The following is a 22,718-nucleotide window of genomic DNA, read 5'->3' as shown; positions in this document are numbered from 1 at the left end:
GGATTTCCCCAGGGATAAAGTCTCCGGACGTAACCACCATCCAAGAGACTCTAGCACCTTGCGGGAGATACCGACACAGCGATCCAGCGAAGCCGGCGATCGGTCCCAACGGGTCAGAATAAGATCTTGAAGACCCCGGGAATGAAATTGTGCAAACGGTACCGCTTCCATTGCCGCCACCATCAGACCCAGAAGGCGCATACACCTCCGAAGAGACATAGTCATCGCCGACCTCATAGCCTGGACATGGCGACGAAGATTCGCTTGTTTGTCCGGAGGCAGGGACACCACTGCCTGTACCGTGTCGAAATGCATCCCCAAGAACAGGATTGACTGCGACGGCTCCAATGACGACTTCTTCCAATTGACCAGCCACCCGAAGCCTCAAGGTGCTAAAGGGAGAGATCGCGAGCTGTCACCGCCTCCTCCGCTGTGGGCGGCACAATTAACAGGTTGTCCAGGTAGGGGAGAATCGTAACTCCTTGCTTTCGAAGGAGCGCCATGAGCGGCGCCAGAATCTTTGTAAAAACCCTGGGCGCCGAGGCCAACCCGAACGGTAGGGCCACAAACTGGTAATGGGCCTGACCTATGGCGAACCGCAGGAAGCACTGGTGAGCCCTGCCGATAGGGACATGCAAATAGGCGTCGCGGATGTAGATCGACACCAAAAAATCGTGCTGCGACAGGGCCGCCACGACGGAGCGAAGAGACTCCATACGGAATTTCCGGGTTCGGACATGCAAATTCAATTCTTTGAGGTCCAGAATGGGGCGAAACTTGTCCTCCTTTATGGGGACCACAAAAAGGTTGGAGTAAAACCCCCTTCCCTGGTCCTCCAGCGGAACCGGAATCACCACACCCTGCTGCAGAAGAGAGTCGACCTCCCGCCGCAGTGCAGCAGCTAGCCTGGGCTCGAACGGGATGCGCGACTGACGAAACCTGTCTGGGGGTCGAGAATGAAACTCTATGAAATAACCTTCCGACATAACCCGCGTCACCCAGGCGTCCGATACGTGTGACGCCCAAATTGACCCGAATTGTAGCAGACGACCTCCCACCCGAGAGGGTTCCTGGCGTCAGTCTGCCTTAGCGGGCTTTTTGTCAACCTCCCGCTTGTCCTGACGGAAATGTTGTTTCCAGGGAGTACGGGATTTCTGGGAGGTCTTTTTTCCGGAAGACGAGGGACAATCCGATCTCCAAGAAAGCTGACCGAACCGACCCCTGGGCCGAAATGACCGACGACCACTACCGGCACTTGACTTGCCGGACGTAGAAACCGTTGCCTTTCGCTGCGGCATTGCCGTATCTTTAGCCTTGGTCTTAGCAATCAGCTCCGTGAGGTCTGAACCAAACAGCTGACCGCCCTTGTACGCCAGACTCAGCAAACCTTGTTTGGATACTGTGTCTCCGGTCCACTGTTTAAGCCACAGTGCTCTCCTGACGGCCGAGGATTGAGCCCTGGACATTACCGAAGTAGTATCCAGCACTGCGTCCCTGCCATATCGGGCTGCCTCTTCCAAGAGCTGGAAGAGCCTATCCACTTCAGACAGCGGAGTTCCATCTTGCCATGCCGTCCGCAGCTGATCCAACCATAGCAGCGAAGCCTCACCAGCCCACATGGCCCCCAAGGCCGCTTGGAATCCGTGACCCGCGGCCTCGTAGATGGACTTTGCCGCTAACTCCGTCCTTCTGTCCAGCGGGTCCTGAAGACTCGCCTTCCCTTTAACAGGAAGCAAAGAGGATTTGCTCAGCTGAGACAATGGCACATCCACTTCAGGAGAGGGGACCCAATTAGTGATAGTTTCCGTGGAACAGGGATACAGGGCATCAAAAAACCGCAACCCTTGGAAACGTTTATCTGGACACAGGTGTTCTTTCTCCACCGCCTTGTTAAGTTCCTCGTGCATCGGCAGCGTCGAGCGAGCCCGACGCGACTCCTGATGCAGCCGGCCCGATTTGCCAGGGCGCCCTGTCACCTCTTCAGACAGTTGTAACGCTTCTCGCATAGCTTCAACAAAAGCGTCCACGCGGCCCGAAAGCGAAGCAGAGCGACCCCGCCGATTCTCTTCATCAGAATCGGAGATCTCACCAGAAGAGTCTGTCGGCGATTCTGAAGCCTCCGACGCACTGCGCGGAGGAGACGGCGCCGCCACAGACCTGTGACGCTTCTTGCTTCTAGACGTCGGTTAGGACTTAGCAGAGACCCAATGACCCAGGAGGTCAGACAGACTGTCAATGGAGCGAGTGAGCGCCTCCACCTTAACATCACTGAGACCCCCAACTAGCGTTGAACCGGACGCCGTTGAAGACCCCGGCGTATCAGATACGCGGGACCGATCCTGAAGCGGACCAGGAGAGAGGTCCGCGCCCCCTGTTCCTCACACAGTTGCGAGCGTCGCGGATAAGGCGGTGTGAATTCCACTACCACAGCCTGTTGTTGCACAAAAAATCACCCGGCACTGAAGGGTTAAAGCTCCTCCTTAGAAGGAGAAAAGCTACCCCAGTGGCCTGCAGACCAAAAGTTAACCTAACAGACTAGAGAGAAGCACCCTCTGATCCCAGAAGGGTGCACCTCCAGAGAGGGTTAACAGCCTGATGGGCCAGACCCCGTTTAGAAGGGGTTAATGCTACTGATCCGCACTACCCTTTTTGTGAGGTGTGCGTCAGAGCCATCTCAGCAGGGAAGTAGCAGCGCCGTATGCAGCACACCCTGTCCGCCTAGGACATAAGGAAAGTGCTCTGCGCTGTAATACCCAAGAAGGAACTTTCTGCCTAAAGGCAGGACAGACTCACCAGCTGGCGTAGAGACTGCTCTTCTCGGTGTGTTGAGAGCAGGGAGCAGGGAGTAGGAGATGCTGCACGAGGATGGACGCTGGCCGGAAGAAGAAGGGACTGGGACATCTCCAGCGCGCGCTTTCCAGGCACTTTCTGTCACGACCTAAGAAGACCGACAGCAGAGAGACGCTAAGCCACGCCCCCCGCCGAGCTACGAACGGAGCGCACGAATCCTCCGTCCCTGCTCCCCTGCCAGCCGAGGATCAAACGCTGCATGCAGAGGAGAAATTCCTGCAAGCCAGAAAAAAACAGCAGTCACCACAAAACATATATACAGTGACAGCGGCAGCCGCTGTAAGCACTCAATAAGAGCATTTACCCAGCTGAGCGCCACAGGGACCCCCAGGGACGTGTGGCGCCGTGGCCCTTGCTCCCCCCCACGGCGGAGCGCGCAGGGACCCCACACGAGCGGTGTGCGTCTCCGCCAGGGACCGCCCTGTATCCCCCGGGGCCAGCAGGGTTCTGCGGGGACCTCCTTAGGGGGTACGCAGATCTGCCAGGGGAGGGTCAGGGGTCCCAGCAGCGCTGAGACCCCCTGAGACCTCTAGACCACGGGGGGTCCAGGTCTCCGGAATAAAAATAAGAAAATCTTCTGAGGAGCTGCGAAGGCAGCGACTATCCTCTGCGACCTCAAATTTCAGACTGAGGAACATGGGAGTAGGAGGAGCCTAAGCTGGAGGGGCCGGTCGTCACTTTTTCTAATCTGAGGTGAACTATCCTGTGGGGCTCCGCCTACCCACTAGTAATGGATCTGTGTCTCCCTTCCTTCCCTTCTGCTGCTGAAAATACGGTACTCCACCCAGCAGTGTTATTTCATCACCATGAAACTGGAGGTGTGAGACTAGATGGAGTATGTTCTCTCACAAAATAAAGGTTTAATTTTAAAGGGGTTACCTTAAAAATCAGCTGAAAAAGAAATCTATAACCTGCTTACTTATATAAAAAAAGGAAATATTGCATATGAACAAGGTATCAAACATATTGCATCAGGGTCAAAAATGTATTGTACTTGTACTGTAAGTAATCATTGCAATTGCATAAAGTAGGAAAGTTTCACATTTTAAAGTACAGCAATTCCTGATGACCCTACTCATATATACTGCACTGACATTGGCTGCTGATTTTCAGGGTAAAATCCACCAGAAAATGCTATGTCTTAGAGCTGAATGTGTGTCTAACAGCTATCTAGCTTACTTTTAAAATATTTCATATTTGATTTGATAAAAAAAGAAAAAAAATCTCAAACATTAGAAAGAACTTACATAATTAATCTGGGTAAAGCTGGATTCTTGCAAAGACAGCGAGTTATCACAAAATGGTTTCGAGGTACCAATTATAGATTCAGTTACTCTCCCAGGTTTCATTGACAGTGAAGATGAAAAAACACTTTTGACTCTTGCGGATCCTAGCGAACTGAACGAAGAAGAAATGCCTGATGATAAATTAACTTGGCCATTAGTGAATATATAGTCAAGCTTGGGTATAGCCTGGGTTAGTTTTCTATGCAGACTTTCAAAATCCATATTTGCTCTGACAGTAAACGGGAATATAAAAGAGAAATTTCTCCTGCTCAGACTGTATCTTCTATACACGTGTTTTTTGCGGCTTCCATAGTTTCTCATATCAACGTCCATCAGGCTTTGAGAGGTTATGGGCCTACTTGGGCTTGTGGCCTTATCAATCATATCGCAGTTTGCTTTGGCATTTTCTTTTTCAAACCTCTGCAAAACAGAAAACCCAGAAAAGATCAGTCTATTGGTAGCGGCAAGGAGCACAGCAGTTGTAAGCTTTATTCTACAGAGATTGTAAGCACTGCTCTCAAACTGGCCATTTCTCTGGATCTGGTCAGCTTCATTGTCCCTCCAATGCTGGAGAAGCAAAGCTGCCTTTGATTGCAGCAGAAGAGACGACAGTTCGGGCCATCGGCACAACAATGCTGCTGGTCTGAGCTGTCAATGAATAAGTAGTGCACCAACCTCCAGGAAGCTAAAATCCAGGAGGCTGGGGAGCAAGCCCTCCTGAAGATAAGAGGAGAACAAGCCTATAAAAACCGTGAGCCCCTTTAAAGGAGTAAAACTATCCCTTTAAAAAAAGTAAAGAAGTTTCACACAACTATTTCACCTGCTGCACTGAGCCACCAGTAGTTTCTTCTTGAGCAACATCAATGTCTCACATTTCTGTTGTCAGATTACCCGGGTCAGATTCCCTGTCTTTAACACTATGGGTGCCCTAGCTATCCCTGCTCCCCAGATTACTTCTGATGGTGAAGATGATGGGGCCATGTATCTTGCTGAACTCCTGAATCAGCACTATATCTGGCCCCCTCATCCACCAGAGAAGTGGGGAGGAATAGTGTATGTACAAGTGCTTCTCACTAAATTAGAATATCATCAAAAAGTTAATTTCAGTTCTTCAATACAAAAAGTGAAACTCATAATAAAGAGTCATTACAAACAGAATGATCTATTTCAAGTGTTTATTTCTGTTAATGTTGATGATTATGGATTACAGACAATGAAAACACAAAAGTCATTATCTCAGTAAATTAGAATAATTAACACCTGCAAAGGTTTCCTAAGCATTTAAAAGGTCCCTTAGTCTGTTTCAGTAGGCTCCACAATCATGGGGGAAGACTGCTGACTTGACAGGTGTCCAGTAGGCAGTCACTGACACACTCCACAAGGAGGGTAAGCCACAAAAGGTCATTGCTAAAAGAAGCTGGCTGTTCACAGAGTGCTGTATCCAAGCATATTAATGGAAAGTTGAGTGGAAGGAAAACGTGTGGTAGAAAAAGGTGCACAAGCAACCAGGATAACCGCAGCCTTGAAAGGATTGTTAAGAAAAGGCCATTCAAAAACTTGGGGGAGATTCATAAGGAGTGGAACTGCTGCTGGAGTCGCTGCTTCAAGAGCCACCACACACAGAAATATTCAGGACATGGGCTACAAGTGTCGCATTCCTTGTGTCAAGCCACTCATGACCAATAGACAACTCCAGAAGCGTCTTACCTGGGCCAAGGAGAAAAAGACCTGGACTGTTTGCTCAGTAGACCAAGGTGTTGTTTTCAGATGAAAGTAAATTTTGCATTTAATTTGGAAATCAAGGTCCCAGAGTTTGTAGGAAGAGTGGAGAGGCACACAATCCGAGCTGCTTGAAATCTAATGTGAAGTTTCCACAATTAGTGACGGTTTGGGGAGCCATGTCATCTGCTGGTGTAGGTCCACTGTGTTTTATCAAGACCAAAGTCAGCGCAGCCATCTACCAGGAAATTTTAGAGCACTTCATGCTTCCCTCTGCCGTCAAGCTTTTTGGAGATTGAAATTTCATTCTCCAGTAGGACTTGGCACCTGTCCACACTGCCAAAAGTACCAATACTTGGTTTAAAAACAACAGTATCACTGTGCTTGACTGGCCAGCAAACTCGCCTGACCTTAACCCCATAGAGAATCTATGGGGTATTGTCAAGAGGAAGATGAGAGACGCCAGACCCAACAATGCAGACGAGCTGAAGGCTGCTATCAAAGCAACCTGGGCTTCCATAACACCTCAGCAGTGCCACAGGCGGATCGCCTCCGTGCCACGCCGCATTGATGCAGTAATTGATGCAAAAGGATCCCCGACCAAGTATTGAGTGCATTTACTGAACATACATTTCAGTAGGACAACATTTCAGATTTTAAAAATATTTTTCAAGCTGTTATAACGTATTCTAACTTACTGAGATAATGACTTGTGTTTTCATTGGCTGTAAGCCATAATCATTAACATAAACCCTTGAAATAGATCACTCTGTTTGCAATGACTATATAATACACTGTCAAAAAAAAAAGGGAACACTCAAATAACACATCCTAGTTCTGAATGAATGAAATATTCTCATTGAATACTTTGTTCTGTACAAAGTAGAATGTGCTGACAACAAAATCACACAAAAATCATCAATGGAAATCACATTTATTAAGCAATGGAGGCCAGGATTTGGAGTCACCCCCAAAATTAGAGTGGAAAAACACACTACAGGCTGATCCAACTTTGATGTAATGTTCTTAAAACAAGTCAACATGAGGCTCAGTATTGTGTGTGGCCTCCACGTGCCTGTATGACCTCCCTACAATGCCTGGGCATGCTGCTGTTGAGGTTGCGGATGGTCTCATGTGGGATCTCCTCCCAGACCTGGACTAAAGCATCCGCCAACTCCTGGACAGTCTGTGGTGCAATGTGACGTTGGTGGACGGAGTGAGACATGATGTCCCAGATGTGCTCAATCGGATTCAGGTCTGGGGAACGGGAGGGCCAGTCCATAGCTTCAATGCATTCATCTTGCAGGAACTGCTGACACACTCCAGCCACATGAGGTCTGGCATTGTCCTGCATTAGGAGGAACCCAGGGCCAACCGCACCAGCATATGGTCTGACAAGGGGTCTGAGGATGTCATCTCGGTACCTAATGGCAGTCAGGCTACCTCTGGCAAGCACATGGAGGGCTGTGCGTCCCTCCAAAGAAATGCCACCCCACACCACTACTGATCCACTGCCAAACCGGTCATGCTGAAGGATGTTGCAGGCAGCAGATCGCTCTCCACGGCGTCTCCAGCCTCTGTCACATGTGCTCAGTGTGAACCTGCTTTCATCTGTGAAGAGCACAGGACGCCAGTGGCAACTTTTCCAATCCTGGTGTTCTGTGGTAAATGCCAAGCGTCCCGTACAGTGTTGGGCTGTGAGCACAACCCCCATCTGTGGACGTCGGGCCCTCATACCACCCTCATGGAGTCGGTTTCTAACCGTTTGTGCAGACACATGCACATTTGTGGCTTGCTGGAGGTCATTTTGCAGGGCTCTGGCAGTGCTCCTCCTGTTCCTCCTTGCATAAAGGCGCCTCCAGCCTCTGGACACTACGTTGATAGACACAGCAAACCTTCTTGCCACAGCTCGCATTGATGTGCCATCCTGGATGAGCTGCACTAACTGAGCAACTTCTGTGGGTTGTAGAGTCCGTCTCATGCTACCAGGAGTGTGAAAGCACAACCAACATTCAAAAGTGACCAAAACATCAGCCAGAAAGCATTGGTACTGAGATGTGTTCTGTGGTCCCCACCTGCAGATCCACTCCTTTATTGAGGGTGTCTTGATAATTGCAAATAATTTCCATCTATTGTCTATTCCATTTGCACAACAGCATGTGAAATTGATTGTCAATCAGTGTTGCTTCCTAAGTGGAGAGTTTGATTTCACAGAAGTTTGATTTACTTGGAGTTATATTCTGTGGTTTAAGTGTCCCCTTTATTTTTTTGAGCAGTGTATATGAGTTTCACTTTTTGTATTGAAGAACTGAAATAAATTAACTTTTTAGTGATATTCTAATTTAGTGAGAAGCACTTGCATATACATAGACAAGGAAGGACGTACAGCGATAAATGAAAATAACAATCATACAAATATGCACTCACAGATAACAGAGGTACACCGGGGAGAAAAGTTAGGAAAACTAAATAGGAGAGGAAGAGGAATTGCACACAGCCGAAACACCTAGCAACAGTCACAGATAAACACTCCAAAACGCCTCTATGAACAACAGACTCCTCCACTCCTCACCCGTCAGTACAAGACTTAACACTGACAATCCAGATTGCCAGAGGAAAGTATACAGTACAGACCAAAAGTTTGGAAACACCTTCTCATTTAAAGATGTTTCTGTATTTTCATGACTTTGAAAATTGTACATTCACACTGAAGGCATCAAAACTATGAATTAACACATGTGGAATTATATACTTAGCAAAAAAGTGTGAAACAACTGAAAATATGTCTTATATTCTAGGTTCTTCAAAGTAGCCACCTTTTGCTTTGATGACTGCTTTGCACACTCTTGGCATTCTCTTGATGAGCTTCAAGAGGTAGTCACCGGAAATGGTCTTCCAACAATCTTGAACGAGTTCCCAGAGATGCTTAGCACTTGTTGGCCCTTTTGCCTTCGCTCTGCGGTCCAGCTCACCCCAAACCATATCAACTGGGTTCAGGTCTGGTGACTGTGGAGGCCAGGTCATCTGGCGTAGCACCCCATCACTCTCCTTCTTGGTCAAATAGCTCTTACACAGCCTGGAGGTGTGTTTGGGGTCATTGTCCTGTTGAAAAATAAATGATGGTCCAACTAAACGCAAACCGGATGGAATAGCATGCCGCTGCAAGATGCTGTGGTAGCCATGCTGGTTCAGTATGCCTTCAATTTTGAATAAACCCCCAACAGTGTCACCAGCAAAGCACCCTCACACCATCACACCTCCTCCTCCATGCTTCACGGTGGGAACCAGGCATGTAGAGTCCATCCGTTCACCTTTTCTGCGTCGCACAAAGACATGGTGGTTGGAACCAAAGATCTCAAATTTGGACTCATCAGACCAAAGCACAGATTTCCACTGGTCTAATGTCCATTCCTTGTGTTTTTTAGCCCAAACAAGTCTCTTCTGCTTGCTGCCTGTCCTTAGCAGTGGTTTCCTAGCAGCTATTTTACCATGAAGGCCTGCTGCACAAAGTCTCCTCTTAACAGTTGTTGAAGAGATGGGTCTGCTGCTAGAAGTCTGTGTGGCATTGACCTGGTCTCTAATCTGAGCTGCTGTTAACTCGGATAAACTTATCCTCAGAAGCAGAGGTGACTCTTGGTCTTCCTTTCTTGGGGCGGTCCTCATGTGAGCCAGTTTCTTTGTAGTGCTAGATGGTTTCTATAACTGCACTTGGGGACACATTCAAAGTTTGCCCAATTTTTCAGAGTGACTGACCTTCATTTCTTAAAGTAATGATGGCCACTCGTTTTTCTTTACTTAGCTGCTTTTTTCTTGCCATAATACAAATTCTAACAGTCTATTTAGTAGGACTATCAGCTGTGTATCAACCAGACTTCTGCACAACACAACTGATGGTCCCAACCCCATTTATAAGGCAAGAAATCCCACTTATTAAACCTGACAGGGCACACCTGTGAAGTGAAAACCATTTCCGGTGACTACCTCTTGAAGCTCATCAAGAGAATGCCAAGAGTGTGCAAAGCAGTCATCAGAGCAAAAGGTGGCTACTTTGAAGAACCTAGAATATAAGACATATTTTCAGTTGTTTCACACTTTTTTGTCAAGTATATAATTCCACATGTGTTAATTCATAGTTTTGATGCCTTCAGTGTGAATGTACAATTTTCAAAGTCATGAAAATACAGAAAAATCTTTAAATGAGAAGGTGTGTCCAAACTTTTGGTCTGTACTGTATATAGGAGAGGGGAGTGGCTGATACTGAACAGCTGAGATCATCCAAGCTGAACAGATTAACCCCTGCACTGCTAACAAAAACCTGCACCGTTTAATATGAAGGAGAAGTGCTTCAGATCAGTGCAGGAGTACATAAAATCAGATGCTGCAGTCTCCTGGCACCTCTCTGTCGCGGTAAGCTCGTAACACAAAGTTTATGCATAAACACTGTGTGACGGCTACCTCCTGCCAGTGCTGTACATGTATGGTGCTGGAAGGCGTAAAATCACACACGGCTTGAGTCTCCATTAATGTTTGTTGATGTACTACATTCATTTCTTTCATTTGTATGCCACTAATGAAAATCTCTGGTACATCTGTAGGACAGGTCAGAGATTTCTAAAACTGAAGTTGTTTCAGTTTTAAGCCCTCTATATACAGTATGCTGTGGAATTCAAAGTAGATGTACTTCCAAACCTTGCTAAGTTCCTTAAGTCTTTCTGTAAATGACTTTCTCTTCGGGGTTGTGAATAAACCCATATCTTGGTCACTCATCTTAGAGCCAGAAATCTAAAGCAAAGAATAAACACAGAACTTTACGGAAAATGTCCATTAAAAAACATGCAAATAATGTAGTATAATAATGTGCTTTATATACTTCACAGTCTTAGTCTGGGTCACTCCTATCACTTGCACTGGACTTGCCTGTATGTATAAATAGCAATAGATTCATTAGGTACATTACTGTCTATGCATTTGTCTATACATCCGAGTCATACTCAGCCCAACAAAAAGGTAATGGATCCAAAATGCCACTGTAATCATATATATTAAATAACAGGACAAGGGAGTTTTAAGGTAAAGAACAAGTTAAACTATTACACTCTGCAACATCAACAATTAATTTAACCCCTTAGTCACCGAGCCAATTTTGACCTTAATGACCAGGCCATATTTTTGAAATCTGACCAGTGTCACTTAATGAGGTAATAACTCTGGAACGCTTCAACGGAAATTTGGCGCAAATTTGGAAAATTTGGGAATTTTCAAACTTTTAATTCTTATACCCTTATAAACCAGAGTTATGTCACACAAAATAAATAAATAACATTTACCACATGTCTACTTTACATTTGCATCATTTTTTAAACATTTTTTTGGTTAGGAAGTTAGAAGGGTTAAAAGTTGACCAGCGATTTCTCCAATTTTTCCTACAAAATTTACAACCCATTATTTTAGAGACATATGAAGTAACTTTAGGGGCCTATATGACAGAAAATACCCAAAAGTGACACCATTCTAAAAACTGCACATCTCAAGGTGCTGAAAACCACATTCAAGAAGTTTATTAACCCTTCAGGTGCTGCACAGGAACTAAAACAATGTGGAAGGAAAAAATGAACATTTTACTTTTCTCACAAAAATTCTACTTTAGCCCAAATTTTTTGTTTTCTCAAGGGTAACAGGAGAAAATGGACCTCAAAATTTGTTGTGCAATTTCTCCTGAGTAAGCAGATACCATATGTGGGGCCAAAACTATTGTTTGGGCGCACGGCACGGCTCAGAAGGGAAGGAGTGACATTTTTGAAAGCAGACTTTGATGGAATGGCCATGTTGCGTTTGGAGAGCCCCTGATGTGCCTAAACAGTGGAATCCTCCCTCACGTGACCCCATTTTGGAAACTACACCCCTCAAGGATTTTATTCAGGGGTATATTGAGCATTTTGAACCCACAGGTACTACACAGAATTTGATAATATTAGGTCATCATATCGAAAATTTTCATTTTTTTCATGAAAATGTTGTTTTAGCCCTAAATTTATAATTTTCACAATGGATAATAGGAGAAAAAGGACCCCATAGTTTATTATGCAATTTCTCCCGAATGCGTTGACACACCATATGTGGTCAAAAACTTCTGTTTGGGCACTTGGCACAACCCTCCACAAGTGACCCCATTTTGGAAACTAGACCCCTCAAGGAATTCATCTATTGGTGTACTGAGAATTCTTAACCTACAGGTGATTCAAGAAACTTTATAACTTTTAGATGAACAAAAAATAATTTTTTTCCATTATAATACTGTTTTAGCACCAAATTTATAATTTACACAAGGGGTAATGTGAGAAATTGGACCCCACAATTTGTTATGTAATTTCTCCTGAATGTGGCAGTACACTACTGAATGTGGTTGTACACTACTGAATGTGGCAGTACCCCATATGTGGCTGTACCCTACTGTTTGAGCACACGGCAGGGATCAGATGGGAAGGAGCCTGGCGACTTGGCTTTTAGAACACAGATTCCATTTGAATAGATTGTGGGCTCGATTGGTTGAGCCCCTGAGGTGCCAGAACAGCACAACCCCCCCCCCCCACCCCAGTTTCTTCCAAACCGGTAATGCCTCATGTGTCATCTGAAATTACTGCTAGGCCACACGTCAGGACTGAGAAGGAGGGAGCGCTATTTGGCTTTCGGAGCACAGATTTTGTTAGAATAGTTTGTGGGCGACATTTGAGGAGCCCCGAAGATGCCAAACAGCAGAAAAAAACCAAAATGGCCCGACTGTAGAAATGACATCTCTCAATGAATTCATCTATGGCTGCATTCATTATTTTGTAACATCCATGCCAGGCTTTATTCTGGAGAACTGCAAATATGCCAGTTTAGTGTCCATACATTATGATCCCATACAGTATAGAGCCCCCATATATTGTAGCGTCCCCATACATTGTGCCCAGCTTGTGCTAATAGAGACATGCACGTCATAAATTGTAAAGTGCTTTCTCCCCACTACATTGATGCCAAACATGAGGCCGTTTACTGGGGTTTAGGCACAGTCGGGCTCAGAAGGAGGGGGGCATTTGGATGCGCAGAATTCACTTAACTTTACTTGAGGGGGCGGGAGCTTTTCCAGAGTTTGTTCTGCCAGTAACGTAGGACCCCCTATATTTCCAGTGACAGACCTGAGTGGGGGCTGGTTTTGTGCGGGATAATTTAGGGTTTTTATTGGTAACATTTTTTGATCATTTTCAGTATAAGGCTGGGATCACATTCTTGTGCACTTACATACAGGTTTACATGTAAATCCCACAAAAATGTGATTCAGACAAATCCCCCAACAGAACCACCCACCATAATGAGGCAGATGGAAACACTTTAGAGTCCGTTTGGCATCTGTTATGGTGGTATCCATCTTTTTAGGCGTGCACAGATCTGTGGTCGCCCACACTTGTGAACTAAAAAGATGCCTAAATTGATGGGACACCGCCAGAACACAGACCAATGCAAAGTGCCTTCATCTGCCTCATAAGTGAGTGGTTCCGTCCGGGGTTTTGTCTGAATCACGGTTTTGGGGAATTTACAAAACTATGGCCGACGGCACTTTTATGCATGCCTAAAAAGACGGATCATAGACCAGATGGCGTCCACAGTGCATTCATCTGCCTCATTACAGGGTATCTTCCGTCGGGGGTTGCGTCTGAATCACGTATTTCAGAGAGTAACACAGAAACCGCTCAGCGCAGAGCGCAGGATGAACGTGAGCCGAGCCTTGTTCCAATTTTTGGGCACAATAAACAGGACAGCAGTACCAGAATAGTTTTTAATTTTAAGCAGTTCACCATGCGGTATAAATGATAAGGCGGATTTATTCTTCGGGTTGGGGCGATTACAGCGATACCAGATGTATATCTTTTTTTAAGGTTTTGCTGTTATTACACAGTAAAAATTTTTTTTTATAAAACAGTATTTTTTTTGCCATATTCTGATATTTTTATTTTTTAGCGAACAGAGCCGTATGAGGGCATATTTTTTGCAGGACGAGTTGCAGAATTTTTTGCTACCATTTTGGGGTACATAATATTTTTTGATCACTTTTTATTCAGATTTTTCAAACACAGAATGAACAAAAACCAGCAATTCAGTTGTTTTATTTTTCTTGCGCCGTCCACAGTGTAAAAAAGTGGTAAGACAGATTTGTCTGTCGGGTCGGTACAATTACAGCGATATCGGATTTATATTGCTTTTTAATGATTTGCTATTTTTATTCTGAGAGCTGTAACGTTTTTATTTTTTTGCCAATTGAGCCATGTTAGAGCTTGTTTTTTGCAGGATGGTTTGGAGTTTTCACTTCCACATTTTTTTTTACATATGACTTTTTGATCGCTATTTATTCACTTTTTCGTGAGTCAGTATGATGAAAAAGCAACATTTTTGCTGTGTTATTTTGGCGATACCAATTACATGTATGTTTTTTTGTGTTTATTTTTGTTTTATCACAAACGTTGCGTTTTGTGTAGCGAAACGGATTTTAGTGATTCGTGTCCACTTTATTCTGTGTTTTTTTTTACATATTTTATTTTACTTTTTTACTTAGACCCACTGCGGGACATCTATCATTTTTATTTTGATCACTGGTCTCATACACTGCAGTACTTGTATACTGCAGTGCATGAGACTGTCAGTGTCTCACTGACACAGCCTGTGAGACCCAGCTTCTGGCTACGTTCATACTATCAGTATTTGGTCTGTATTTTTCCCCAGTGTTTGTAAGGTAAAATCAGGTGAGGAACAATCAGAGAAAAAGGTATAATAGAAAGAAGTGCACCAATTCTGCATTTTTGACCCACTCCTGCTTTTGGCTTACAAATATTGAGGAAAAATAATGATCAAATACTGATAGTGGGGACATAGCCTATTGCTGGATCTCACAAGCCACCGTACCCTACAGATGAAGAAATATTGCACCCGTACCCATAATGGACCCAGTCACGGCCACCAAATAGTCTTGGGGCAGTGTGGGGCGCTCTCACCATACACGCCATGGGTAAGCTCAGCATTGTGCTTTGACCATTACTGATTTCTCATCTGTATAGGTCCTGTCATGGGTATTGTTTGAGACATCAAATGTATTCCTCTTTTTTTTTTACATTTGGTTTTACTTTACCTTGTATAATATGTGATGTTGGGGTGATACATACCTATTTATTAACATTGCCATTCATTATACCCTGCACTTGTTTATTATTTCTTATATACACTTTTTACATCTATGGGCCAAAGCGACAACGCTCCCATGGGTGATACTCTATACGGATAGAGCTACCCTTTTTTTTGTTCCTCCTGTACTAGACCTCACTGATATAGGTCATGTAACTTTTAATGTGTCTTAATAAATAATATGATAGAAAGCCAGAGTAAGTGGATCTCAAGTACGCTGCTGATTCAGGAACGAATCACAGAACAAATTAAAGGTGGTTTATTTGTCAACGCGTTTCAGAGTCAAATCCGACTCTTTCCTCAGGACAACCAAATGAAAGGAGTCGGATTTGACTCTGAAACGCTTGACAAATAAACCACCGTTAATTAATTTGTTCTATAATTCGTTCCTGAATCAGCAGCGCACTAAGTCCACTTACTCTGGCTTTCTACTATATACAAATCTGTGGCCGTTGCAGCGGCTGACAACTAGACTATGATAGTGGTTGTGTCACACACAACCCCTACAGGTGAGCAGCTTTTAACTAAATCTCCAACCTTAATACCCAGATGAGACCCTATTGCGCTTTTTATCTTTTTACAGTTTAACCCCTTCGCGACCTTGGGATTTTCCGTTTTTGCTCCCCTTGTTCCCAGAGCCATAGCGCTTATATTTTTTGGTCAATATGGCCATGTGAGGGCTTATTTTTTGCGGGACGAATTGTACTTTTAAACGCCATTACTAGTTTTACCATATCATGTACTGGAAAACGGGAAAAAAATTCCACGTGCAGTCAAATTGCAAAAAAAGTGCAATACCGCAGATGTTTTTTTTACATTTTTTTTACCACGTTCACTGAATGCTAAAACTGACCTGCCATTATTATTTTCCAGGTCATTACGAGTTCGTAGACACGAAACATGCATAGGTTCTTTTTTATTTAAGCGGTGAAAAAAAAATCCAAAGTTTGCTTAAAAATTTGGCGCCATTTTCCGAGACCCATAGTGTCTCCATTTTTCAGGATCTTTGGCCAGGTGAGGGCTTATTTTTTGCGCGCCGAGCTGACGTTTTTATTAATACCATTTTTGGGTAGATCCGATGTTTTGATCGCCCGTTATTGCATTTTATTGCAATGTTGCGGCGACCAAAAAAACGTAATTCTGGCGTTTAGAATTATTTTCTCATTACACCGTTTACGGATCAGATTAATTATTTTTTTATATTGATAGATCAGGCGATTCTGAACGCGGCGATACCAAATATGTGTATGTGGGGTTTATTTTTTATTATTTTATTTTGAATGGGGCAAAAGGGGAGTGATTTAAACTTTTAGATTTTTTTAATTTTTTTAATATTTTTAAAAACATTTTTTTTTAAACTTTTGGCATGCTTCTATAGTCTCCATAGGAGACTAGAAGCAGCAACTGTCCGATCGCCTCTGCTACATAGAGGTGATGAGCAGATCATCTGTATGTAGCAGAAATGGTCCTGTGCTATGAGCACCGACCACTAGGTGGCGCTCATAGTAATCTTTACATGACAACCACTGGTGTCTGCTGTAGACCCAGGATTGTCATGACCACCCATCGGTGGCCCGCGATCACGTGACTGGGTCACCGATGGGCGGGGCTAAGGCCGCTCTTCTGGCGCGGCGATGTTAAATGCCGATGTCAGAGATTGACAGCGGCATTTAACATGTTAACAGCCACGGGTGGATCGTGATTCCACCCACGGCTGTTGCGGGCACATGTCAGCTGTAATAATCAGCTGACATGTGCCCGGTTCAGTGCGGGCTCAGCGCCGGAGCCCTCACTGAACCGGGGGTGATGGCCTGGGGCGCACTAATACGCCCTGGGCCAGTAAGGGGTTAATATGAAATATGGCTTTTACTCTATTTGGTGGTTTATGGTTACTCCATTTTCCTCTTTTGCTCTTAGTCTATAGGAGTACTCCAACACCCTATTTTTCTTATTATTTTTGGGGACTTTACATTTCTCATAGTTCCTAGCCACACTAATATACATAAATCAAGCGGGCCAAGTCTGGCACAGACCGGTCTGGCTTCTAAAGAGTCGCTTTTAAGGGTCTAAAAATTAAATATGCCAGAAATATAACCCCTCACCACCAATCTTCATCTGACAATCCGTTCTGCTTCACCCACAGATAAGTCATCTGACCCCATCTGCAAACCCCACGCTGCGTATCTGACCGCCTTTTCCAAACTGTATCTATCTGTCTCCCGGTATGTTTCCTGCATCCAATATCTGCTGTGTACCCACTGATCCATGCTCATTTCATTATATCTGTTCTGGGTATGTTTAATCCCATCAGCACGTTTATCACCTCAATCCTTTATCCCAATACACACTGGTCCCTATCTGTCTGTTTCCTGAATACATTTAGCCTCTGTGTCCTAATTACTGCCCTCCCTCCACCCATGCTTTTGTGAGCAGTCTTCCTGTAGCTCCTCCCTTCCTGCACGCACCTGACCCACCTCTCGTGCTGTTCAGAGCTCCATAAATCAAGCGAGCCAGGTCTGGCACAGCCCGATGTGGCTTCCGAGGGTCGCTTTTTAGGTTCTAAAAATTAAATATGCCAGAAGTGACCAGAAGGTAAGAATAACTATTTACTAATTGTACTTAGTTTCTCTTTCTCATTCACACTTAATTTTCATTATGCTTACATATGCCCTTACTGTTTTTGCCCCACTAATCCTCACTCTCCTTCACTGTCCCCAAACCCCAGCACCCTCTAACCAAATCATCATCTCTCCTTCCCTCTTACCTCCCCATGTGACCTCATCTACAGACCTGCTCCTAAACCTCAGATCTATCCTACCAAAACATAACACAAGCCGGACACTCCTGCTCCCACCTGCTCTCCCTCTCTCATCTTCTCCTCACTGCTGGCGACTTATCTCCCAATCCTGGACCCCCAGAGCTTACACCTTCCACCAATTCCCCCACCTATCGTTTCAAACAAACTGCAAACTACCACAACCTCTTCTATGTAAAACCCATGCCCGGAACACCCAGCCATCTGCTCCCTCTCTCTGGAGCACTCTGGAATTCCTGCTCTGTCTGCAACAAGTTCCATTTTGTCCACAACCTCTTTACCTCTCTCAATCTCTCCTTCCTGGGCATCACAGAGACATTGCTGACACCCTCCGACACTGCCTCCCCTTCTGCGCTGTTACGGTGGCTTGAACTTCACCCACACTCCTCATCCAGGTAATGGACATGGTGGAGGAGTGGCACATTTAGCCCTACCCCACCTCTAACCGCCCTTATTCTCCCTTCTTTTGAAGTCCACTCTGTCCGCATCTACTCTCCCTCCAACCTCCAAATGGCTGTCATATACCAACCTCCAGGCCCGATCACAGCCTTTATTGACCAATTCTCCATCTGGCTTCTTTACTTTCTCTCTGCTGACATTCCCCCAATTATCATGGGCGATTTCAACATCCCCACTGACACTCGCCAGTCATTAGCATCCAAACTCCTGTCGCTTACTAATCCTTTAGACTTACTCAGTGGTCCTCCTCAGCCACCCACACAGATGGACACACACTAGACCTCATCTTCTCCCGACTCTGCTCCATATCTAACCTCACAACCTCCCCCCAAACCCTATCTGACCAACATCTACTCAACTTCTCATCCCCGTCATCCTCACCTGTCACCCATGTCCAGCAACTAGCACACCTCCGCAGAAACCTTGCACATGTAGACACTCACACACTCTCCGACTCTTTTCTACCACTGACATCCATATCTTCACTCCACGACAGAGAGCGCCACTGCTTTCTACAATGCCACGCTCGCATCAGATATTGACTCGGTCGACCCTCTTGTGCATGGCAGAGCACGACGAATCAATAGGCAACCCTGGCACAACAAACTCACTAAAAAGCTTCGACAAGTGTCCAGGGTTGCGGAGCGGAATTGGAAGAAAACACATTCTCAAGATGACTTCACTGCATTCAAACAAAAAACACTCACATTCAAATCAGCACTCACCTCTGCTAAACAGGCCTACTTCACAACTCTCATATATCTTCACTAACCCCAAACAGCTATTTAACACTTTTAACTCTCTCCTCCGACCTCCACTGCCCCCTCCGACCTCCATCCTCTCTGCTGAGGAATTTGACACACACTTCAAAAACAAGACTGACCAAACACGGCAAGTCTTTACTGTCCGACCACCACAACCCCTTTGTTTTCCACACCATTGCCCTTCCCCCATAACCTCCCTTCCCAACATCACAGAAAGAGACCTTATTCGTCTCCTTTCCAAATCACACCTCACCACTTGTGCACTCGACCCCATCCCACCTACTCCCCAACCTCACCCCAACACATCTCTTCAACCTATCACTAACTTCTGGTACCTTCCCCGCTGCCTTTAAACATGCCACAATCATGCCCATCCTCAAAAAGCCATCCCTCGACCCAACCACCTTGTACAGCTACAGCCCAATATCGCTGCTCCCATTTGCCTCCAAACTCCTTGAGCAACACGTTCACGCTGAACTTTCCTCTCACTTCTCATATAACTCTCTCTTCGACAACCGACAATCCGGCTTCCGCCCCCTCCATTCCACCAAAACTGCCCTTACCAAAATCGCCAATGACTTACTTACAGCCAAAGCTAACAGAAAATTCTCCGTACTCCTTCTTGACCTGTCCTCTGCTTTCGACACAGTTGACCACTGCCTCCTACTACAGATCCGCTCTTCTTTTGGCGTCAAAAACCTTGCCCTATCTTGGATCTCCTCATACCTTTCTAACTGCACATTTAGCGTCTCCCACTCAGACACTACTTCCTCACCCCGCCCCCTCTCTGTTGGAGTCCCTCAAGGCTCTGTCCTAGGACCACTACTCTTCTCAATCTATACCCTTGGCCTGGGATAGCTCATAAAATCCCATGGCTTCCAGTACCATCTGTAAGCTGATGACACCAATATCTTGCTCTCTGGCCTAGACGTCACCTCTCTGCTGTCCAGAATTCCAGCATGTCTAGCAGCCACATCCTCCTTCTCCTCCCGCTTCCTCAAGCTCAATATAGACAAAACTGAACTCATCATCTTTCCCCCATCTCACACCTTCCCCACATGATCTTTCACAATAAATGACATCACACTATCCCCTGTACCGGCAATCCGCTGCCTATGAGTAACCCTTGACTCTGCCCTGTCCTTCAAACCCCACATGCAAGCTCTCGCCACCTCCTGTCGCCTCCAGCTCAAAAGTATTCCAGAATCATTCCTTTCATCAACCCTCAATCTACTAAACTGCTTGTGCATGCCCTCATCATCTCCCGCCTCGACTATTGCAACATCCTCCTCCATGGCCTACCTGCTAACACTCTCGCACCCCTCCAGTCCATCCTTAACTCTGCTGCGAGACTGGTTCATCTCTCGACTCGCTACTACTTTGTTACCCCGCCTTTGCAAATCCCTTCACTGGCTCCCAATTGCCCAGCATATCCAGTTCAAAATACTACCACTGACCTACAAAGCCATCCATAACCTCTCTCCTACGTACATCTCTGAACTAATCTCCCGATACATTCCCTTAAGTAATCTCCTCCCAAGACCTCCTTCTCTCCTCCACACTTATTCGTTCCTCACCCAATCGCCTCCAAGATTTCTCCTGAATATCCCCCATCCTATGGAATTCTGTGACTCAACACGTCCGATTATCCACCACACTTGGATCCTTCAGACGGAACCTGAAAACCCATCTCATCAAACAAGCTTACAGCCTGCCATGACCTTGCTTGCTGCCACCTCAACAACACCGGAGCTACTGCAACACCCCCCCAACCTTCTGTTTCCTTCCTTGTTCCTGTAGAATGTAAGCCCGCAAGGGCAGGGTCCTCTTCCCTCTATACCAATCTATCATTGTTAGTTTGTTTACTGTGATATCTGTATTTGGTATGTAACCCCTTCTTATGTACAGCACCATGGAATCAATGGCGCTATATAAATAATAATAATAATAATAATAATAAATAATAATAAAAAAAAATATACAGTGGGAAAAATAAGCATTTGACACTGACGATTTTGCAAGTTTTTCCACTTACAAAGAATGAAGAGGTCAGTAATTTTTATCATAGGTACACTTCAATTGTGAGAGACAGAATCTAAAAAAATCCAGAAAATCATATTGCATGATTTTTAAAAAATTTACATTTTATTGCATGAAATAAGTATTTGATCACCTAACAACCAGCAAGAATTCTGGCTCTCACAGACCTGTTAGTTTTCTTTAAGAAGCCCTCCTTCTCTGCTCTCATTACCTGTATTAATTGCACCAGTTCGAACTTGTTACTAGTATAAAAGACACTTGTCACACACTCAATCACACTCCAACCTCTCCACCATGGCTAAGACCAAAGAGCTGTCTAAGGACACCAGGGACAAAATTGTAGACGTGCACAAGGCTCGGATAGGCTACAGGACAATAGGCAAGCAACTTAATGAGAAGGGAAAAACTGTTGGCACAATTATTAGAAAATGGAAGAAACACAAGATGAATGTCAATCTTCCTCTGTCTGGGGCTCCATGCAGAATTTCACCTCGTGGGGTAAGGATGATTCTGAGAGAGGAATCAGCTCAGAACTACACAGGAGGATCTGGTCAATGAGTTGAAGAGAGCTGGGACCACAGTCTCAAACATTACCATTAGTAGCACACTATGCAGTCATGAATTAAAATCCTGCAGGAAATACAAGGTCCCCTTTTCACGCCAACACATGTCCAGGTCCGTTTGAAGTTCTTCATTGACCATCTGGATGATCCAGAGGAGGCATGGGAAAAGGTAATGTGGTCAGATGAGACAAAAAAAAGAACTTTTTGGTCTCAACTCTACTCATCGTGTTTGGAGGAAGAAGGATTAGTACAACCTCAAGAACATCGTCAGAAATGTGAAGCATGGTGGGGGAAACCACATACTTTGGGGATGCTTTTCTGCAAATGGGACAGAACGACTGCGCCGTATTGAAGGGAGAATAGATGGGGTCCTGTATCGCGAGATTTTGGCCAACAACCTCCTTCCCTCAGTAAGAGCACTGAAGATGGATCTTGGCTGGGTCTTCCAGCATGACAATGACCCTAAACACATAGCCAGGGTAAAAAAGGATTGGCTCCGTAAAAAGCATTTCAAGGTCCTGGAGTAGCCTAGACAGTCTTCACACTTGAACCCAATAGAAAATCTTTGGAGAGAGCAGAAACTCAATGTTGCCCAGCAACAGCCCCGAAACATCTGGAGAAGATCTGTATGAAGGAGTGGGCCAAAATCCCTGCTGCAGTGTGTGCAAACTTGGTCAATAACTACAAGAAATGTCTGACCCCTGTAATTGCAAACAAAGGTTGCTTTAATTTTGTTGTGAAAATACCTGAAATTTGATGAAAAATTAGCAATTTTCAGACTTTGAAAACTTATATCCATAAACCAGACAGTCATACCACACACAACAGTTAAAGGTGTTGTCTGATCAAAAATGATAAGTCTGCAGTCACTCTGTGTGACTGCAGAGTTATGAATCTCCCCAGCGCACGCACTGTGCACTGCAGGGATTCAACAGTTTTAGACCCGGGACCGGAAGATATGACTGGTGTGAACAGTCAACAGGGTGTGACTGCCGGCATCATACTGGGA

The 22,718-nt window shown here is 45.1% G+C and overlaps 1 protein-coding gene across 4 annotated transcripts in view; it reads right to left on the bottom strand.

Moving 5' to 3' along the window:
• Nucleotides 1–22,718, bottom strand: part of LOC141149559 (uncharacterized) — a 145,647-nt gene that overhangs the window by 96,739 nt on the left and 26,190 nt on the right. For 3 of the 4 annotated variants that reach the window (XR_012245865.1, XM_073636903.1, XM_073636905.1), the window contains exons 4-5: nt 10,545–10,637; nt 4,098–4,556 (exon numbers count right to left, since the gene is read on the bottom strand). Coding sequence is in view for 3 of the 4 variants with exons in the window: in XM_073636903.1 (XP_073493004.1) it covers nt 4,098–4,556; nt 10,545–10,637 (552 nt within the window). In the remaining variant the exon portion in view is untranslated. The remainder of the gene's footprint in view (nt 1–4,097; nt 4,557–10,544; nt 10,638–22,718) is intronic. The other variant, XM_073636904.1, reaches the window with a different exon arrangement.

Source organism: Phyllobates terribilis, unplaced genomic scaffold (genome assembly GCF_046119375.1).
Source record: "Phyllobates terribilis strain yellow unplaced genomic scaffold, ASM4611937v1 Scaffold_1__5_contigs__length_1240528914, whole genome shotgun sequence".
NCBI classification, from domain to species: domain Eukaryota; kingdom Metazoa; phylum Chordata; class Amphibia; order Anura; family Dendrobatidae; genus Phyllobates; species Phyllobates terribilis.
This window is presented reverse-complemented; position numbering and strand designations above follow the sequence as displayed.